The sequence below is a fragment of the Tursiops truncatus genome, chromosome 13 (genome assembly GCF_011762595.2).
Source record: "Tursiops truncatus isolate mTurTru1 chromosome 13, mTurTru1.mat.Y, whole genome shotgun sequence".
Lineage (NCBI taxonomy): Eukaryota > Metazoa > Chordata > Mammalia > Artiodactyla > Delphinidae > Tursiops > Tursiops truncatus.
Window position 1 is genome coordinate 62237891 of NC_047046.1, and position 19927 is coordinate 62257817.

General features: G+C 34.7%; 1 protein-coding gene across 16 annotated transcripts in view; it reads right to left on the reverse strand.

Annotated features, from left to right (window-relative positions):
• PIAS2 (protein inhibitor of activated STAT 2) overlaps positions 1-19927 on the reverse strand; it is a 103079-nt gene that overhangs the window by 63383 nt on the left and 19769 nt on the right. For 13 of the 16 annotated variants that reach the window (XR_012325388.1, XR_012325389.1, XR_012325390.1 and 10 more), the window contains 2 exons: positions 8097-8571; positions 1554-1638 (listed from right to left, as the gene is read on the reverse strand). Coding sequence is in view for 13 of the 16 variants with exons in the window: in XM_019937000.3 (XP_019792559.1) it covers positions 1554-1638; positions 8097-8571 (560 nt within the window). In the remaining 3 variants the exon portion in view is untranslated. Of the gene's footprint in view, positions 1-1553; positions 1639-8096; positions 8572-9013; positions 11735-18167; positions 18277-19927 lie in introns of those variants that run through there. The other 3 variants (XM_073790692.1, XM_073790691.1, XM_019936997.3) reach the window with 2 other exon arrangements.

Consider the following 19927-nt stretch of genomic DNA (forward strand, 5'->3'; position numbering starts at 1 on the left):
TCTATTATTTGGATATTGGGTCTTTTGGACTAATCCTTAGTACTGTCTCTTTTTTTTTCTTTTAATCTTATTTTTCAACACTTTGTCTTTTTCCCTTTTGTGGGAGAGCCAGACTATCTAAGCACTACTTTTTGGGAGCTCAAATTTTACCAGGTCAAGTTATAAAATCATTCTGAGACTTTGTTGAGAGCAGTGATGTGATTAACGAAAGAATCTAAAGCTGTGTGTGTCCCATACTCTTCCACATAACAACAGTGCATCTTCAAGATATCAGGATGTTTAATAGAGAGAGAGGCCCATAAATTTGGATCCACCACCCTGGGAGATTGACAATACACATTAACATATTAAAGACTGAAAAGTCTGGCTTTAAGAACTTATGTACCTACGTTGAATACAGAATTTCCAAAACTTACTGCTGAATCTTTACTTTTTAAAAACTCCTATTAACATCTCAGAGAAGGTGAGTGTTCTAATGAAGAGCTGAAAGGATGCAAAAAACCTCTAATTTGCTCAACTCTTTGTTCCAACTTTTAACTCTACAATCCCAGAAAATCATGTGACCTCCGGGAGTCTCAGTTTTCTTATGCTAAATTTTTCTAAAGTCTTATAAATAATATATTATTAACACCAAGGATGACTATATTTTTAACTGGGAAAGTATATACTACAGATTTCCTTTTCTTTCCTCCTATCTCTTAGTTCATTTGCTCTTTATAAATGTGTTTAAGTTTACCCTATTTTTTGAAATGGAAAAGCTAAGAGTATTTTTCATAATTGTTTTCATATTTCTGCTAATTTTTTGGTCTAGGTGAGCATATAGCTCAGAATGGTCCCAGTTTATGTTCTTATCCCAGAAAAAGTTATTAATAATATCCATTTTCACTCTAAAAATGCCTATGTTTGGATGATGAAGTTTATGGTCACTCTATCTTTATTCTGTTACCACAAATTCTTTATGTTGCTATATTTAGAATAAAAGTTTCATTAAAAAAAAGTTATTGCCAAAAGTAATTCAAAGGGGTTTTATTCAAAAGTTAAAATTTTTTTCTAACAGAGTATTTATTAAATATTTGGCTAATCTTAGTCAAAATATACTATGCTTACTTAAGGAGAAATGGCCCAACTGTTATGGACTGAACTGTGTTCCCCCAAAATTCATATGCTGAAGCCCTAACCCCCAGTGTGACTGTCTGTGGAGTTGGGGACTTTAAAGAGGTCATTAAGATTGAATGAGGTCATAAGGGTGGGGCCTTAATCCACTAGGACTGGTGTCCTTATAAGAAGAAGAAGAGACACCAGGAATACACAGGCACACAGAGGAAAGGCCATGTGAGTACACACAGCAAGAAGGCAGCCATCTGCAAGCCAAGGAGGGAGGGCTCAGAAGAAACCAAATCTGTCAACACCTTAGTCTTGGACTTCAAGCCTCCTGAAATGTGAGAAGACAAATTTCTGTTGTTTAAGCCACCCAGTCTGTGGTACTCTGTTATGGCAGGCCTAGCAGACTAATACACCAACATCCTGGAGAATATATTCCAAACTCCTCTTACCTGGATATGCATATCTCTCTAACTTGTTGAGGTGTCAGAGCAAAAATAAAAAACTTCTCTTGAAACCGTTGAATACTGCTTTGAACTGGGGAAGAAAAAAAAAGAAAGATAATATTCCAATAACAAATCCAATAACAGATGAACCTGCAATAACCAGGCACTTCTGATAAAGAGTCTGCCGAATTCTGAAACTTTTATGGTTAAAATACACCAATATAAAGTACTAAGCTACATTCATCTTGGACTCATGAAAGTAAAGTCACTCTAAAGCAGGTTCAATGTAAACATTTGTCATTCTTTATTCTAACATACTAATTTTAATCAAAATACAACACAACCTTCGGGCTTCCCTGGTGGCGCAGTGGTTGAGAGTCTGCCTGCGATGCAGGGGACACGGGTTCGTGCCCCAGTCCGGGAAGATCCCACATGCCGCAGAGCGGCTAGGGCCGTGAGCCGTGGCCGCTGAGCCTGCGCGTCCGGAGCCTGCGCTCCGCAATGGGAGAGGCCACAACAGTGAGAGGCCCGCGTACCGCAAAAAAAAAAAAAAAAAAATATATATATATATATATATATATATATACACACACACACATATATATATGTATATATACATATATATATATAAATATAAAAAACACAACCTTCAAAATTATATTTCATCCTTGACTACGGTATCATCTAATGAAAAGTCTGAGGAAGTCAAAAACACCCCCCAGGAGAATTCTATCCAAGATTCAGGTCTCTTTTGTTCTTGTTTGTTTTGTTTCTTTTGTTGTTGTGTTTTATTTTCAATACTTTATATTCAATTACACAGAGCATTCATATAAGATTAAATTTTAAAACTTCTAGGTTGGGAGACTTATTAAGACACAAAATAATTATCGGCATACAGATGATTAGCTAGTTTAAAAAGATTATCTAATGAAGTCATCCTTCAGAAGTGTATTATTAAAAACTGAAGTGTATTTTCTTCTCAAAGAACTTTAACAGATTCAATGATGTTCTAGTACTCATTAAAACAATGAATGCTTTCAATGAACACTTGACTGAATATGCATCTACACAGCAAAATTTTTCTAATTTTATGAGATTTAAACAGAATATAGAAAACTTGAATCACCTGGAAGAATTTTATCTATACAGAAACAATCACTGTATTAATAATCATCAGTGATGTTTAATACTAAAATACTTTTCTCCCTATACAACAGCTGCAAAGATCATTTGGGGAGGGCAGAGTACTGAGGTTTCACTCTTCTTGTAAAACAGTGGCTTTAATTCAGAATTATGAAAAAAGGAGAATTGTTACCAATTGTTCAATCACAGAAATCATTCATTTCCTTTATCTCAGTTCTCCGTCTTCATCCCCTATATCCAGTTAGTCATTAAGTCCTGTTTTGTTTTGTTTTTTAATTTTCTTATTGGCTGCCCCCTATTTTCACTACCACCATCCTACTCAAAACCTATTATTACTTTGTACAAATGAAGGAGCAACCCTGCCTCTCTGCCAGTCCCTCATGAGAACACAAGTGCAGAGCTGGTAATCCTCAGCACCACTTTTTCATCACCATTCCTCTGCTGAAAAATGCTAAGCAGAACTTATCTGTGAATGAACCATGTCTAAACTCCTTTATCTATGAGAACCTCCATAACAATGGCCTCAACTCTTTCTTAACAAATCTACATTTCCAGTGTCTCCCCAAGTCCTGCTCTATTCACTGTCAGGTCTCACAACTGTGTCATTTTTATTTCTACTCCTGTGACTACTCACAGTTCTCACCTTTCCTGATGCCCACTCTCCGACACACTCCATCAATTCAAAGCAGGCACATTCACCCTTCAAAGCTCCCTCAAGTGTCCCTCCTACTCCAAAAAGTCTTGATTAACTTCTTCATTCATTAGGCCAATACAGTATTTGAGCTTTAGGTTCACAAGTTATAGGGCTTCGTCATACAAGCATATAACTGCTTGCTACTTTTCTCTCATGTTAATATTCTCTCTCCAACTAAACAGCAAAATTCCTAAAGCCCACTCCATACTTCTGACTTCTCCACAATTAGGCTACATGACCATATCCAAATTAAATCCTCATTATATACTTGTTAACTGAGTTAACAGAAATGAATTTATCCAAATTCTTTAGAAGTGAGATTGTGAAGTGATTTAATGGCTTTACATTAATGTGCATATCACTTTAAACCTGTTTAACTACACCCAGAGGCTTAATGAGTATTTCCTAATATTCAGAAATTTAAGAATAAGAAAAGATGCTGACGCTCATTAATTTGTCACCTATCAGATTACAAAGATGAAAAGACCAACAACACAATGCTGATGAGGTGTAGGGAAAATAATACATTCATACATTATTGGGAGTATAAATTGCTATGATGCTTCTGAAGCAACCAAAATTTCTCTACAAAAGTTGAACATCAAAATATTAAATAATCATACTCCTTGACCCAAAATAGTCATATCTAGGCATTTACATTTCATGAATATGCAACGCAAGTATTCAGAAACACATATGCAAAAATGCTCACAGCAGCAATGTTTCTAAGACTGCAAGAATAGTGCCCAAGATATGTTATACACTAAAATACTTCTGAATAAATAATAAAAACTGAAAACAACTGAAAATGTACATCTACAGAATACTGGTTCAGTTATGGTACATCTACAAGATAACAGACTTACTATAATCTACAGATGTACAATATATTTCTAAGAAATACAGTTAAGAAAGATTGTCAAGGCGCAGAACTCCAGAGGGCACTTTTCACAGTGGTACAAGTAGAATAATGCCTACTACCTCCACCAGAAAAGTGGCACAGTGGTTCTGTGGTTAGAAGAGCCTTGTTTAATGAAGGGGAAGAGAAAAAAGATGACATAATACGCAGAGAAACAGTTAATTATTGATATGACTCAAGCTGAGTAATAAATGAGGTTATGAGGGACTTTCCCTTTTTGTTATACTTCTATGTTTGAATTTTCAATTACTAGCATAAATTACTTTTGTAATCTGAAAAGCACAATGAAAAAATTTTAAGGAATCAAAGACTCATAATACTTTGAAGGTATTTCACAAAATACCAAACAGCTAGACATATCGCCATGTAGATGTTTGTAAACAGAGTGAACAAAAAGAGCTAGTCACAGAAGAACATATACACAGTATACCATCATATAAATTTCAAAAGCAATCCAATTAAACATTACATTTTTTTATACACATATGGTAAAACAAGCAAAAGAGAGAAACACAAAATCCAGAATAGTGATTTAACTCAAAAAGGAAAAGGCAAGGAAATGGCTTCAAAGATACTGGCAATGTTCCTTTCTTAAAAACTGTGCAGTGGTTTCACAGGTGTTCATTCATGGATATTCTTTATAACAATGTTTTTTATGTATTCTTTTGTACAGACTGAATACAGACAAACTTTTTAAAGAGAAAGGATTTCATCACCACAAGAAATTATCTTAAAAAAAGAAGAGAAGAAAGAAAACAGAAAATTGAAAAAAAAGACAAAAATACTGCCTGTGAGAGCAAATTAGAATAGCTATTTAAGGGAAGAGAAGAGAGATTTTGTTAGCCTGTTTTCAGATTAGGGGATTATGCATCTGTTACAGTAAAACCTCAGCTATAGAGAACCTCACTTAGTATTACTGTGTACACTCATGCTTTCTAGATGCCACAGATTGTCATTTTAAATGCTAAAATAATTTTATTTAAACAATTTTAATAAAGCCAAACTGCAAAACTATGTAATAATGTATCTTCTTAAGTAGAATATACTCGTCGTGGTTGTTTGGGGGTTTTATTTGGCATCAATACATGCATCTTGCTGTAACAGCGATTCCCTCAATACTAAAGGACTATTGGTTTCAATATTCCCAAGAGGTTTTGGAACGACATTTTTTGACTTTTTGTTTGTTTTTTTTCTACCAGGGCTCTTTCAATCTTTCCCATGTTGTTAATTAATTCCTGCTCAATAGTATGTTGATGGATTAGAAATCATCTAATCAACTACATATTAAATCGTGGGCCACTGACTGGCCCACGGATGTAAAGAATATGTGCTTTGAAATACGGATTTGTTCTCTCTTTCAATTCCTGAGGCTAATTTAATTCTCAGTTCCCAAATGTAAATAGGTTTCTCCATAACAGTGTTCCAGATAAATGGATTTACCCCAAATTTTAATTTTTACAAGTATTTTCAACATTATATAACCAAATCATTAAAACTTAAGGCAATTTCTAAATGTCACTGCATTGCTTTAGACATCATGACACTAAATATTTTCATATGAAGGTTGTTACTGGAAATGATTAAATTTTTCCACTTTTATTTGGCAGACTATATGGTATTACGCCGATTTTTTAACTTTCTACTTCAAAGTCTAAAACAGCCTTTTTTAGATCACTGTTTTATCAATCTGAAATAATAAGACTATATACATTAAGAAAATTCTTTTTTTTTTCTTTTTGGGGAAGGCAGGATAAGGAAATGTTTAAGCCTTGTTATAAACAAAATCTGTTTATAAAGTTTATAAAAGCAATGATAGGCAGAACTCCTGAAAAATACATGAGTCAACAATTTTTTAGCTCAGGAGCAGAAAGTTATTTTATAAGCTCTGAGGTTTTATGGATTTCTTACATTCTAATGTAAGCTGTGAGCAAAAGGCAGGTTTTCTTCTTACCCACTCTTCAACAAAAATGCCTCTGGCGTTATTTTATCTAAGCCACATGAGATACAAAAATTTTATTTTAGTAAATTTATAAAAAGCCTATTACCTTCCTTTAATTGAGGTTAATGAAAGAGAAACTCTATGAAGAATACAGAAAAGTAAGAAAATTCCTATTTCTGTTTCTGAACAAAGGAAAGTATGGAAAGCAAGGCACAAAGCCTCTTAAGAGCTCACTGCTTGGCACACCGCTGACACTAGGAGCAGAGAAGACATGCTGCTGCATCTTCTCTCCATCTCCAGTCATCTTCCTTCCAGGCATTCGATCCGGTTCTGAAACACCTTCCCCTGTAACCAGAACCCCACATGGCCTCTTATGCTCAGTCCTGCCTTAGCCATGTTCCTGAGGAGTTCCATGAGGTAGGGTCACCTAAGCACATTACTCGTCTGACTCTTTCTCTAAACACGAAGAAATAAATTTGCAATAACTCCTAAGAAACATGTGAATGAGCCATGACACAGTATGTACATTGGTATGAACCAAAAACCATGAAAAAAGGACGAACAAAAAAATAAATTATGGAAACATTTTAAGCAGATAAATGAACCTGGTTAAAAAAAAAGTTAAAAATGAAAGTAAAATCATAAAAGAAACACAGCTGGGTAATAAACATTTTAAATGTTTGTTCCTGTTATTAATTTTAAAAATGAAAAATCTAAACAAGATACAAGTTTCCATCTACCGAAATTGCAAAGATCAATAAAGGCAGGAAGTAAAAAGTGCAACGAGAGACATTCTCGCACTTTGTGGAATTTAAACTGGCACAGCTATTCTGGAAACTAATTTAGTGATATGTTATCAAGAGTCCTTACTCTTTGATGCAATAATTCTACTCAAAGGACTTTGCACAAATGCGAACAAACACAGAATCCTTATTTCAGAATGAATGTAATGAAGGAATAAAATGCATTACTCTACCTCCCTGGCTCAGTTTTGTTAAACAAAAACAAAGCAAGGAGAAAGGGCCTGGGAAAAGCACAGCCACCTTGGCCTGCCACCATCAGGCCATACTGACCCCATTAACCAGCCCTGCCCCTCAAAATTTCCTTCTAGTTCAACCAAGATGTACAAGTATAGTCCTATACAAAACTAAAAAAGCACACTGATATATTTAAGAGAGTTTTCAAATGACTTGAGACAAAAAGGGTTCTTCCTAGGATGGAAAGGAAAATGACCTCCCGGACTAACTATGAAATGCTAATTTCCCAAACAATTTATTTTATCAATAAATTCAAATACCTCTGTAAATAATTTCATTAGCCAGTAAGAAAATATGCCATTACAGCACAGAAGTCATAAACCTAGGTATAAATTTGTTAAAGTCACGTGTATCAACGTTTATAATATAAAATTTGCTACATTTTCTAAGCAGTCAACGGTTATTAAACAAAAAGCTAAAAAACGTGTGTCAAACTCTGCCATGTTAGGAAAAAATTAAGTATAAAAGATTTATTCCTTAGGAAAACAGTTTAAAAAGCTATGTTAAACAGAAACTAAGTCTCTTTGTAAAAGCATCAAAAGGTGGAACCACAGCAATAAATAAGATTTGTGTCTTTTCATACACACACAGAAGCAATTTGAGTTCTAAGCTATAAGAAGAAAGTTTGACGAATGAAGAGTTTTATATTAGATTTCTGTCATGGTTGCCAATATTTCTTTTTATTTGTACATTTAAACATTTGGTATTTTAATGCCTCAGTTTTATAATACTAACAGCCAATCATTAATTAACAGTTGAAGGCCTCTGGCTTTACTTACTCTCTTGTCCAGAAGAAACAGATTTCTCTAACACTTACCTAAACTCGTGGGCTTGATGAGAACATCAAGGACATCATAAAAGGGTAAGTTTTTTAACTGCACATCAGGATGAACAGGAGGGATTGGGGGAGATGGCTGCTGCATCTCAAACGTGGGTTTAGTATCTTGAAGCAGCACAGAACCAACAGGAGAGGACGGCGAGTGAGGTGTAACTGAAGTGGAAGGCAACGAGTGGATTCCAGCCACAGCCAAGTCAGGTTCTACAGGTGAGGAGCTACCATCCAAACTGAAAACCGATGATTTGATTGTGGATAAATCAGAAAGGCCTTCAAGAGTCCGTGGGTATCGGCGTCTATACAATTCTCTGATTTTAATCTGAACCGCAGGGCTGCAGCCGCTCTTCAATAAATGCAACGCCCTCATCAGGAGGTCATGCTTGCGTCCACTTTTATTCCTTCCGGCAAAGCCTAGTAACACTTGTAGTTCAGAAACCCTAAAACTAGAAACCATATTCTAAAAGGAAAGAAAAAAAAGGGATATAAGCCAATAGTCAGCCTCAAGCATATAAAAATCCTATCTAAAATCTACTGTAAAAGCTGATTTTTCTAGCATTCTATCAACTGGCATGTGCTAGTAACCAGCATTTTCACATATCACTTAGAATTGTTATTGTTTCTATAGCCACCACCCCTCCCCCACCAATTACAGTCAAGTTATAGTGTTAATTATGCTTTGCTGTACTCAATTTTGGTAATCTATGGTCTATTGGTTTCTGCTAACCACTTCATTATCTGATTATGCCCAAGTGTAAACCCATATTTGCTTTACCACTATGAAATCTAAACCAATGAAAATGTTCCTCTTCAAAACTAAGCCCTACCAATACACAATGTAATGTCTGTTACAGTATTATCACCAATTAACCAAAAAAATTTAGGTTTCTGCAACAACGTACCTGTAAAACTTCTGAGGTTAAGCAAGAAATCTACAAAATCAAGACAGAACTGTAATACAAAATCCAATGAATTTTTTCACCCCAGCTCAAATATTAAGGAACACACAACATAAGAAAATAATATTTTTAAATATTAAAGCTAAAAACCACATACATCTTATTTAGCAGTCAAACTTCTAAAATGATGGAAGTTCTCAGCTAAGTATCCAATGTGAAAAATAGCTTTGAAGAGTAAGGATATGAGTGGTCATAAATCTTAAAAGGCAAGATACCCTCCTTGCCACTCTACCAACTTGTTCTTGGGTGTAAAATGAAGATTATAAGTAGTTCCTGTTTCACAGGAACCATCTATTTAATTCAACAAAACCTAGTAAATTCTAAGCACTTACTGCCTCATAAACCCACCTACTTAAGTCATTTTCAGCCAATTCTGAACTCAGAGGTAAACCACACTTGGGTCAGATTTATCTGTACCACACATGCACCATCTGGCCAGAAAGAGGCGTAAGACCTGGAGCTGAGCAAAAGCCCTTTCAGAAACCAACCTTAAGGAAACTTTCCCCAGCCCTCCTCCTCAGTGCTGCGCACACTACAGCTGCCTGGGATTTCTTCTCAACCTGGTGAGTATGCAGTGGCCACACCTACAGTTGGCAGTGATTCATAATTCCTCCGTTCTGCACTTTTAAGTCTCATTGACAGCCCAGGAACAACTGCTATAACTCTGGTTTTAATTGTTGGCAATACTTGATAGTTTTCCAAAATGCAAACAAATTTAAATATATCAAAGTAATCTGCATGTACATGCTGTATCATAATTCTACTTCATATATTGTCTCCAAATTTCATATTGTACAAGTCAGAGAATACTAAGTTGTAATCCTAGCAACCATTTTATACTCTTGATCAGTGCTGTCCAATAGAAATAGGAACCACATATATAATTCTAAATTTTCTAGTAGCCACATTAAAATAAATTTTAAATTAATTTTGATAATATGCTTTATTCAACCCAATACATCAAAAAGTATTATTTCAAGATGAAAACAGTTTTTGTGGTTTAAAAATAGCCATTTTTTGGGCTTCCCTTGGTGGCGCAGTGGTTGAGAATCCGCCTGCCGATGCAGGGGACACAGGTTCGTGCCCCGGTCGGGAGGATCCCACATGCCGTGGAGCGGCTAGGCCCGTGAGCCATGGCCGTTGAGCCTGCGCGTCCGGAGCCTGTGCTCCGCAACGGGAGAGGCCACAGCAGTGAGAGGCCCGCGTACCGCAAAAAAAAAAAAAAGTCATTTTTTAAGTGTCAATGAGATCTTTTTCATACTAGGTCTTCAATATCCAGTGTGTATTTCACACTTGGAGCACATCTCAATTCGGACTAACACCAGTTCAAGTGCTTAGGGAGCCACATGTGGCTAGTAGCTACCACACTGGACAGTACGGCTCTAAATCATACTCTAATAGCAACATATATCACAAATACCATGATCGTTATACTTTAACTCGCGTCATTTCCCCCATGTGTAAAAGGAAGACTTTATTTATCTTACCCCTTATGCTATGAACAACAAAGATGGAAAACAAGAAAATTTTTGGCCTATCTCATGGCACACCAGTAACAGTCAAGGTTTCATGCATAATAAGGACTACGATAGCTTTTGGAAGTTTCCTCCCAAGCAAGAAATGCAATGCATCTTTCCCAAAGTCCTCAATCCTAAAAAAATACTTCAATTGAAATCTGCTCATATTACGGTAGCATAAATAACATTAAATCATGGAGAACGCTAACAACGCTAGTGACAATCACGTTATCTGTGATTCTTTCTAAAGAAATCAAACTAACTCAGAATACACTGCTTCTCTCCTTGTACTTATTTTCAGGTATTCTTCACTTTAAGGAAACTTGTTTTACAGAAATGACAAAATAGAGTACAAGGCACCCTAAAGCTTGACTCTCAAAAAGGAATTTCTGGGAGGTCGCATAATACTTATTTCCAATGGTAACTTTATTTGGCAAAGAATGCTGAAGTAATTGGTCTAATAGCTATTGTAAACATACAAATGAAAAGGAAGAAAGAGAAAGGCTTCCAACTATGAATGCAGAATCACAGCATTCTGAAGCAAACAGAAATCCCCCAGTTTAGGGAAGGGCAAAGGAAACAACAGGAGACAGGACAGTCTTTGCACTGCAAAATGTTGCCAAAATAAAGTATTGCCAGGCACTTGCTCAAAGATGATGGTGTTGAGAGTCAATGGTACCCTGTGGAAAGCTTCACACCAGCAATCACTAGTTGAAGGTCAAGTCCTGGCATCAAGACTTAGGACTTTGGCCAAGTCACATTATCTTTCTGGTCATCCATTTCTATTTTAAAACAACAACAACAAAAAACCTCTCCTTTATTTAGCATTCACTACTAAGATATTCTCTAAGGAGATTACTAAATCAAATTCTATGAATATGTTTTTCTTGGCAAACTTTGCTGGATCCCACTTCTTAAAGTGATGCCTTTTTTTTTTAACTCTGTCTTCAACCAATTTCAGCAGCCACCAGCTGAGGTGAGCCTGCTATGAATACTACCAAGAATGGATTTCAACTGTTACTTTCCACCAATCTCTGATGTCTACATTTCTAGTCTAATTTTTTTCAAGTGGATTTTACCAGTTCATCCTACTGCCTCCCAAAGTCTGCCCTCTAATACTTCAGTTACAATTGCTATGTGCTCTATACAGAGAAATTTCTCAATAAATGTTTGCTGACTAACTTTAAGGAAATTCAAGAACTACAGAGAACTATGTTGGCATAACTGATTTTTAAAAAGATACATAAGCAATCTGATTTCTAAAGAAAAGCTAAATAAATTAAGACTAGAAATTTAAATCAATCTTTTTCTTTGTCAAATTTAAGTAACACAAAATTATTAAAAAATTTTAAAGCTGGGACTTTATATAACTGAAACATTACATATAGGAGTGAAGGCCACTTGAAGGTGCTATAAAATTGTCAAAAATAGCACAGAATTTGGGGAAGCTCTAGTGGGTCAGCTAATGCATATATATGGAATCTTAAAAAGAAAAAGGTACTGATGAACCTAGTTGCAGGGCAGGAAGAAAGATGTAGACAGAGAATGGACTTGAAGACACAGGGTGGGAGGGGGAAGCTGGGGCGAAGTGAGAGTAGCATCGACACATATACACTACCGAATGCAAAGTAATTAGCTAGTGGGAAGCAGCAGCATAGCACAGGGAGATCAGCTTGATGCTTTGTGATAACCTAGAGGGGTGGGATAGGGAGGGTGGGAGGGAGGCTCAAGAGGGAGGGGATATGGAGACATATGTATGCATGTGGCTGATTCACTTTGGTGTACAACAGAAAGTAACACAGTATTTATACTGTGAAGCAATTATACTCCAATAAAGATCTATCAAAAAAAAAGTCATGGTAAAGAACAATACAGCTTTGTAAATCCTCCATCTGCTATGATGTATAATATGGGGAAGGGAGAGGAGCTGCTGACGGAAACTGACAAATCACATTATTAATATCGCCCATCCCAACTATAATATTAAAACAATCTACACCTTCACTTATAAATAAGAATGGATTAAAAAAAAATCAGGTACATAATCAATACATCAAAGGCATGTTTGAGCTGATGCCATAAGAAAAACTATGTGGCCAGTTAGAAAGATACTGCAATTCCAGAAGTCACAGGAGGCCCCAGTTCCTGGCTCTGTACTCCTGTGAAATCATGTAGTCCCTATAATTAAATCCCTTTTTACTTGAGATACTTGATGTGGATCTCTTCCTCACAATGCACTGATAAAAATAACAACTCAGCTAAAAAAAATCAAAACTGGAAATCATCTATTAAAAGAAACAATAAAAAAGACACATTTTAAAAACCTATAAAATTAGCCAAAGCTTGGGAGATCATCTCCCTAAATGCTTCCATTTTATACAAGATTTAAAATAAATTGAGTAGTCAATTCGAGAAGCAAAAAAGTAACAACAGGGCTTCCCTGGTGGCGCAGTGGTTGAGAGTCCGCCTGCCGATGCAGGGGACACGGGTTCGTGCCCCGTTCCGGGAGGATCCCACATGCCGCGGAGCGGTTGGGCCCGTGAGCCATGGCCGCTGAGCCTACGCGTCCGGAGCCTGTGGTCCGCCAAGGGAGAGGCCACAACAGTGAGAGGCCCACATATCGCGAAACAAAACAAAACAAAAAAAACTGCCTATGAAAAAAGTAACAACAAACACACACCCTCAAAAAGAGTGAAGAATTAAAGGATAAAAGCAAGAAAACATGACTTAGAAAGCAAAATGCAAGAAGCCTGTAAAGTCAGGCCAAAGAAGGGAAAGAAAATGAATATGGTCCTGAGAATGAGAAAAGAAACATAAAGACCACAAATACTAAGCAAATTTCTTTAAACAAAGAGAACAGCACATGCTGTTATATTCTAATAACTTAAAGATATAGACGTAAGTTATTTCCTAGAAAAATATAAATTACTCAATCTGATTCAAGAAGAAGTATATTATCTTTGTCCCCCTCCACTTCCAAAAGTATCTGTCCAGACAAGATAGCTTAGTAAATAAATTCTACTAACTCTTCAAGGAAAAGATGGAATTCTGTTCCTTAAACTGTTCAAAAGCATAAGAGTCAGAAAATCAAATACAAGATAGAAGACAAACATGGAAAAAATGGTTGAACACAAAACACAAGTTTTTAAAATATGCAAATTATTGTTTTTTCAAACTTCAGCAGGAGAATCCACTCATCCAACCATAAGTTTAGGCAAAAGCCTGACAAAACACCTAGTATACCACCTATTCTTTCTCATTTCCCAAGATAGATGATAATGAGTCTTTTTGTAACACATCAATGTTTCCTATGAGTACAGACACAAAAGCTCTCAAAGTACCCAAATAAAGTTTAATCTACGAAAATAAAAATGGTTTAACATAAATTTAGTAAATTACTTGGTTAAGATGATTTCGGTCCTTATATTCACATACTGAAATACTTATGAATAAAACTTATATAAAATATATGGAATTTCCTCTAAAATCATTTGTGGGGAGTGAGGACATACATGAAAAAAGACCAGAGGTGATAACTGCTGGGTATTGGGTACACGGGGAATTCTCTACCTTTGTAAGTTAGAATGCTTCCATAGTAAAAAGTTTGCTTGAATGGGAAACTGGTTGTGGGGTATATGGCACTGTACTATCTTCCCAACTTTACTATTAATCTGAAAGTATTTTAGATTTAATTAAACAAAATTTGTCAGTTTGTTTAAAGCTAGGATAAAAAGATTGTGGTCTAAATACCATTTCCCACAAAAAGAACCCAGGTTCCTTGAGAAACTGGCAAGTCTGGGGTAGAAAAGGCACAAGATAAGCCTACAACATCCTATCCAGAAAGCAAAGAAATTATCAAAAACTACTGGAATCTTGTCAGAAGGACACAGAAAACAACCCAGTAGCCCAAGACAAGCCAATGTGAGCAGCAAAAAGACTAATAACTGCATCAGAGTCAAACACATCAAATATATTAAATATCATTTGCACATGATACTTAAAAAAACAACTCACTGATCTCCTTTAGAAAATATTGGGAAACCAACTCATTAGTATTCTGAAAATTGATAAAGAATGAAAACAATACAAAAAGATTTACTGGTTCACAAAAAAGCCATATGATTATGTGGATAAATGCTAGAAAAGCATTTGATAATATCCATTCCTGACAAAGCCTCTCAATGAACAGGAACAGAAAGAAACTCTTAATATGATAAAGGATACCTATCAGAAATCAATAACAAATATACTTAAAGATGAAACACTGGATCATAAAGACCTATGAAATACACATTATATTGTGTCATTTAAAAGAATTCCAAAGAACCTAGACAGTAAAAATCTTAAAAGTAACATTAACAATTTACAAATGATAGAACTTTTTATATTGGAAATAAAAGAAAATCCACTGAAAAATCAGACCCAATAATAATCAGTCAACAAAACTTTTTGAATTTTCTGTACATCAAATATGTTTTCAAATGACTTATCAGGGAAAACAGTATTTTTTAAAATGAATCTAGGTAACATAAGGATATGAAATGCAAAGGTATAAATTTAAAAATTTTTCAAGACCTACATTAAAAAAAACTGATAGTACATTTTTTAAAAAACCTTGAATAAATTAAGGAATATATTATGTTACTAGGCAAAAGTAGTAAATGCTGAAAAGATGTCAATTCTCCCCAACTTAAGTTATAAATATAATAAAATTCCAGTGAATTTTGACAGATCAAACTTACAACGAAGAATTAAATAAAATACATAATATGACATGTGGTGATGAACACAATGGACAAAAATAAAGATGGAAAAAGAAATGAAGTGAAGACGTAGAGGATTTGCAATTCTAAAGAAAGTAGAGCTCCCTGAGAAGGTAACTGAGTAAGTAACTGAAAAAGTAATAAAGCATCCAAATGGATATCAGAGAAAAGGCATTCCAAGGCACAGGACACAGCAGGTGCAAAAATCCTGAAGAGGAAAGCACACCTAACACATTGAAGGGAAAGTAAAAGCCATCACTGTTGAACCAGAGTAATCTAAAGGAATGAGTATTCAGATAGCAGAATGATGAGCAAAGAAAATGACAAACCTGGGGAGGGAGATAATTAACTGGATAAAATTATAATATCAAATTTGTGAGGCTAAGAAAAGATAGAACAAAAGTGCTGGGCAAAATGGCATGCATGAAGAGTGGTAAGCAGTTTAAAGTGTTCTACAGGCAAGGAAGGAAAAGAAAGTAATTTTAGATATACATACATATATTAAAGTTTCAAGAGAAAATTCAAGAAAACTTCAAGAGTCTATGAGAAGGCAAAAAAAAAGTACTAATTTCACAACTAGTAAAATGGGGAAAACATGAAAAAGAGGGAAGGAAAATGAACAACCCAAAAGACAGCAAGAAAACAGATAGGGAGACAAAACCCAGCAAAAGCAAGATGCTCAAAATGAAGGGGTAGAAATAAATGCAAATATGTCAATAATTCCAACCAAAAAAATGAAATAAACTTCCCAATTAAAATAGCAAGATTAGGGGATATCATTACAGAAACCACAGCATCAAAAAGATAATATGGGAATACTAAGAACAACTCTCCACACATGAATTTGGCAACTTGGTTGAAATGGATCGATTCCTTGAAAAACACAAACCACCAAAACTTACTCAATATGAAACTGATAATTTGAATACCCATCTCTAGCTATTCAGGAAATTTAATTCTTAATCTTAAAACTCCAAACAAAAAGAAATTACCACACACCCAGATCATTTTATTGGAGAATTCTACCCAACATTTAAATAAGAATTAACACCAATTCTAAATAATTTCTTCTGGAAAATAGAATATGAGAGAAGACTTCCAAATTCATTTTATGACGCTAGTATTATCCTGATACCAAAACCAAACAAAGACAGTTCAAAAAATAAAACTACAAACCAACATCCTTCACGAATACAGATGCTAAAATATTTAAAGTATTAGCAAATAGAATTCAGCAATATATAAAAAGAATTAACACCAAGACCAAACGAAGCGTCTATTCCAGGGATACAAGGTTGGGTCAATGTTTGAAATCAATGAAGTACACTATATTAACAACTAAAAAAGAAAATCACATGATTATATATACATAATCTTTTATATATACAGCAATGAAGAAAAAAGCATTTGACAAATTCAATGCCCACTCATGATAAAAATTCTCAGAAAAATAGGAATAGAGGAGAACCTCCTGAACTTGACAGAAAGCACCTACAAAAAAATCTAGAGTTAACATACTTAATGGTGAAAGAATGAATACTTCCCCCTAAGATTGGGAATGAGGCAAGGATGTGCTGGAAGTTCTAGCTAGTGGAATAAGACAACAAAAAGAAAAGACATAGGGGTTGAAAAGAAAAAAATAAAACCGCCTGTATTTGCAGATCCCAAGGAATCTGCAAAACAACTACCAGAAGGAATAACTGAGTTCAGCAAGGTGGCAGGATACAAAACCAACACACAAGTACCAATCACATCTCTATATACTAAAAAGAACATGTGAAAACAAGTTAAAAACACAATACTATTTATAATCACTCCTAGGAAAATGAAAATACATATGTTTAAAAATATAACAAAACATATACAGGACTTGTTTGCTGAAAACTACAAACACGAAAGCAGCCTAAAAAGATCTAAATAAATGGATTCTTTGTGGATTGGAAGACTCAACAAAGTAACAATATCAGTTTTCCCTACATTGATACAGATTTAACACAATTCCTACCCAAATCTCACCAAGACTTTTTATGGATATAGATGAGATTATTCTAAAATTTACATGGAAAGGTAAAGGAACTAGAAGAGTTAAAACAATTTTGAAAAAGCATAGAGAGAGAGGAATCTGTCTATCCTATTTCACAACTTAGCTCAGTAATTAAGACTGTATGTAGTATTAGTAGAGGGATAGACATAAAGGTCAGTGGAACACAACAGAGAACCCAGAAATAGACCTACACAAATACACCCAAATAGTTTTTGGTGAAGGTGCAAAAGTAACTTAATGAAGGAAAGACAGCCTTTCAACAAATGGTGCTGGAGCAACTGCGCATCCATAGACCAAAAAACGAATTTCCACCTAAGTCTCACATTTTATATAAAAAATAACTCCAAATAGATCACACGCTTAAATGTTAGAATAAAGCTGTAAAACTTAGGGGAAAAAACACAGAAGAAAATATTCAAGATCTAGGGCTAAGCATAGAATTTGTATACTTGACACTCAGAGCAAGATTCACAAAAGGCATAACAATAATATACTGAACTTCACCAAAATTAAAAACTTGTGCCCTTGCAAGACCCTGCTAAAAGGATGAAAAGACAATCCAACAAAGGACTAGTATCTAGAATATATTTAGAACTCTCAAAACTCAACAGGAAAAAAACAATCCAATTAGAAAAAAGGACAAAAGACATGAAGCGACATTTCATCAATGGGGATACACAGATGAAAAATAAGCAAAGGAAAATATGTTCAGTATCATTAGCCATTAGGGGAGTGCAAATTAAAACCTTACTAAGTTATCACTAGGTACATACCAGAATGGCTAAAATCAAAAACAGTGGTAACACCAAATGCTGGCAAGGATGCAGAAAAACTGGATCACTCCATACATTGCTGGTAGGGATGTAAAATGGTACAGCCACTCTGGAAAACAGTTTGGCAAGTTCTTAAAAAACTATATGCACAATAATCATACAACCCAGCAACTGCACTCCTGGCATTTATCCCAGAGAAATGAAAACTTATGTCAAAAAAAAAAAAAAACCCTATGCACAAATCTTCATAGCACTTTTATTCATAATAGCCAAAAACTGTAAACAACTCAGATGTCTTTCAACAGGTATATGGTTAAACAAATCCATACCATGGACTACTACTCGCAGTAAAAAAGGATGACCTACCAATACATTTAACAACATGGATGAATTTCTAGAGAATTATGCTGAGTGCAAAAAACTGAACCCAAAAGGTGACAAACTGTATGAGCCCATTTATATAACATTCTTAAAATGACAAAATCATAGAAATGAAGAACAAATGAGTGGGTCCCAGAGATTAAGGGGATGGAAAGGAAATGGGTGTGGCTATAAAAATAATAATATGAGGGATCCTTGTGGTGATGGAAATGGTCTGTATATTGTGTCAGTATCAACACCCTGGTTGTGATATTGTACTACAGTTTTGCAAGACATCACCAATGGGGGAAACTGGGTAAAGAGTACACAGATGTCTCTGTATTACTTCTTAAAACTGTCAGTGAATTGACAATTATTTTAATAAAAAGTTTAATTTAAAATTACAAAGACCAACACTATTACAGCAGATTAATTTTTTAATTCAATAGCATGACATTCACAAGAGATTAAAATAAAAGAACACAAAAATGTAGGGGAAGGGGGAATTTTAAAAATCAGGCAAAACTAGCTGACCAAAAATAATAATAATAATAGGTATGTTAATATCAAACAGTAATATGTAATACAAAAAGCATTACTAGACATAAGGAGTCACTACACAGAGTAAAAGTTTCAATTCAACAGCAATATATGATAAATTTTCATGTACTAATAATTTTAAAATGTATTTTAAAAATTGAAAGAAACTACAAGGAAACTGAAAAAATAATTCTAGTAAAAGACTAACATACACCTGCTCTCTAAAAAAACAAAGATATAAGATTTGAACAGCAGAATTAACAAGCCTAACTACTGGACATATATAAAACTTTGCACCAACAAATAGAAAATACACATTCTCTTCAAATACAAAAAACTGACCACAGTCACAACAGATTTCAAAGGACTGTATCATACAGATCATGCTGCCTAACCACAACACAATTACAAATCAATAACCAAATTAACTAAAGGATCACCCATATGTTTGGAAACAAAACTTTTAAGTAACTCATAAATTAAAGAATTCATCCCTTGTGTGATGCAGGGAAAGCAAATACATAGAAATTCATGATCATTTAAGCCTGTCAAAGTGTTAAAAGTTAATAAGCAAGGTGTCCAACTTAAGAAATTAAAAAAGGAATAGAAATAAACCCAAAGTAAGTATAAAAGAAAGAAAGAAAGCAGAAATTAAGTAGGGGGAGGATACATTAAAGAGCATAAAAAGGACAAAAATTTGATTCTTTGAAAAGCTTTTTAAAATTGGCACTTTTAGCTTTTAAAACTCATCAAGAAAAGGGGAGCATTTAAAAAAAAAGATAAGGACAGTAACTACAAAATAAGAGACTAACAATTTAATGCCATAAATTCAAGAACGTGAATGAAATGGACAACTTTCT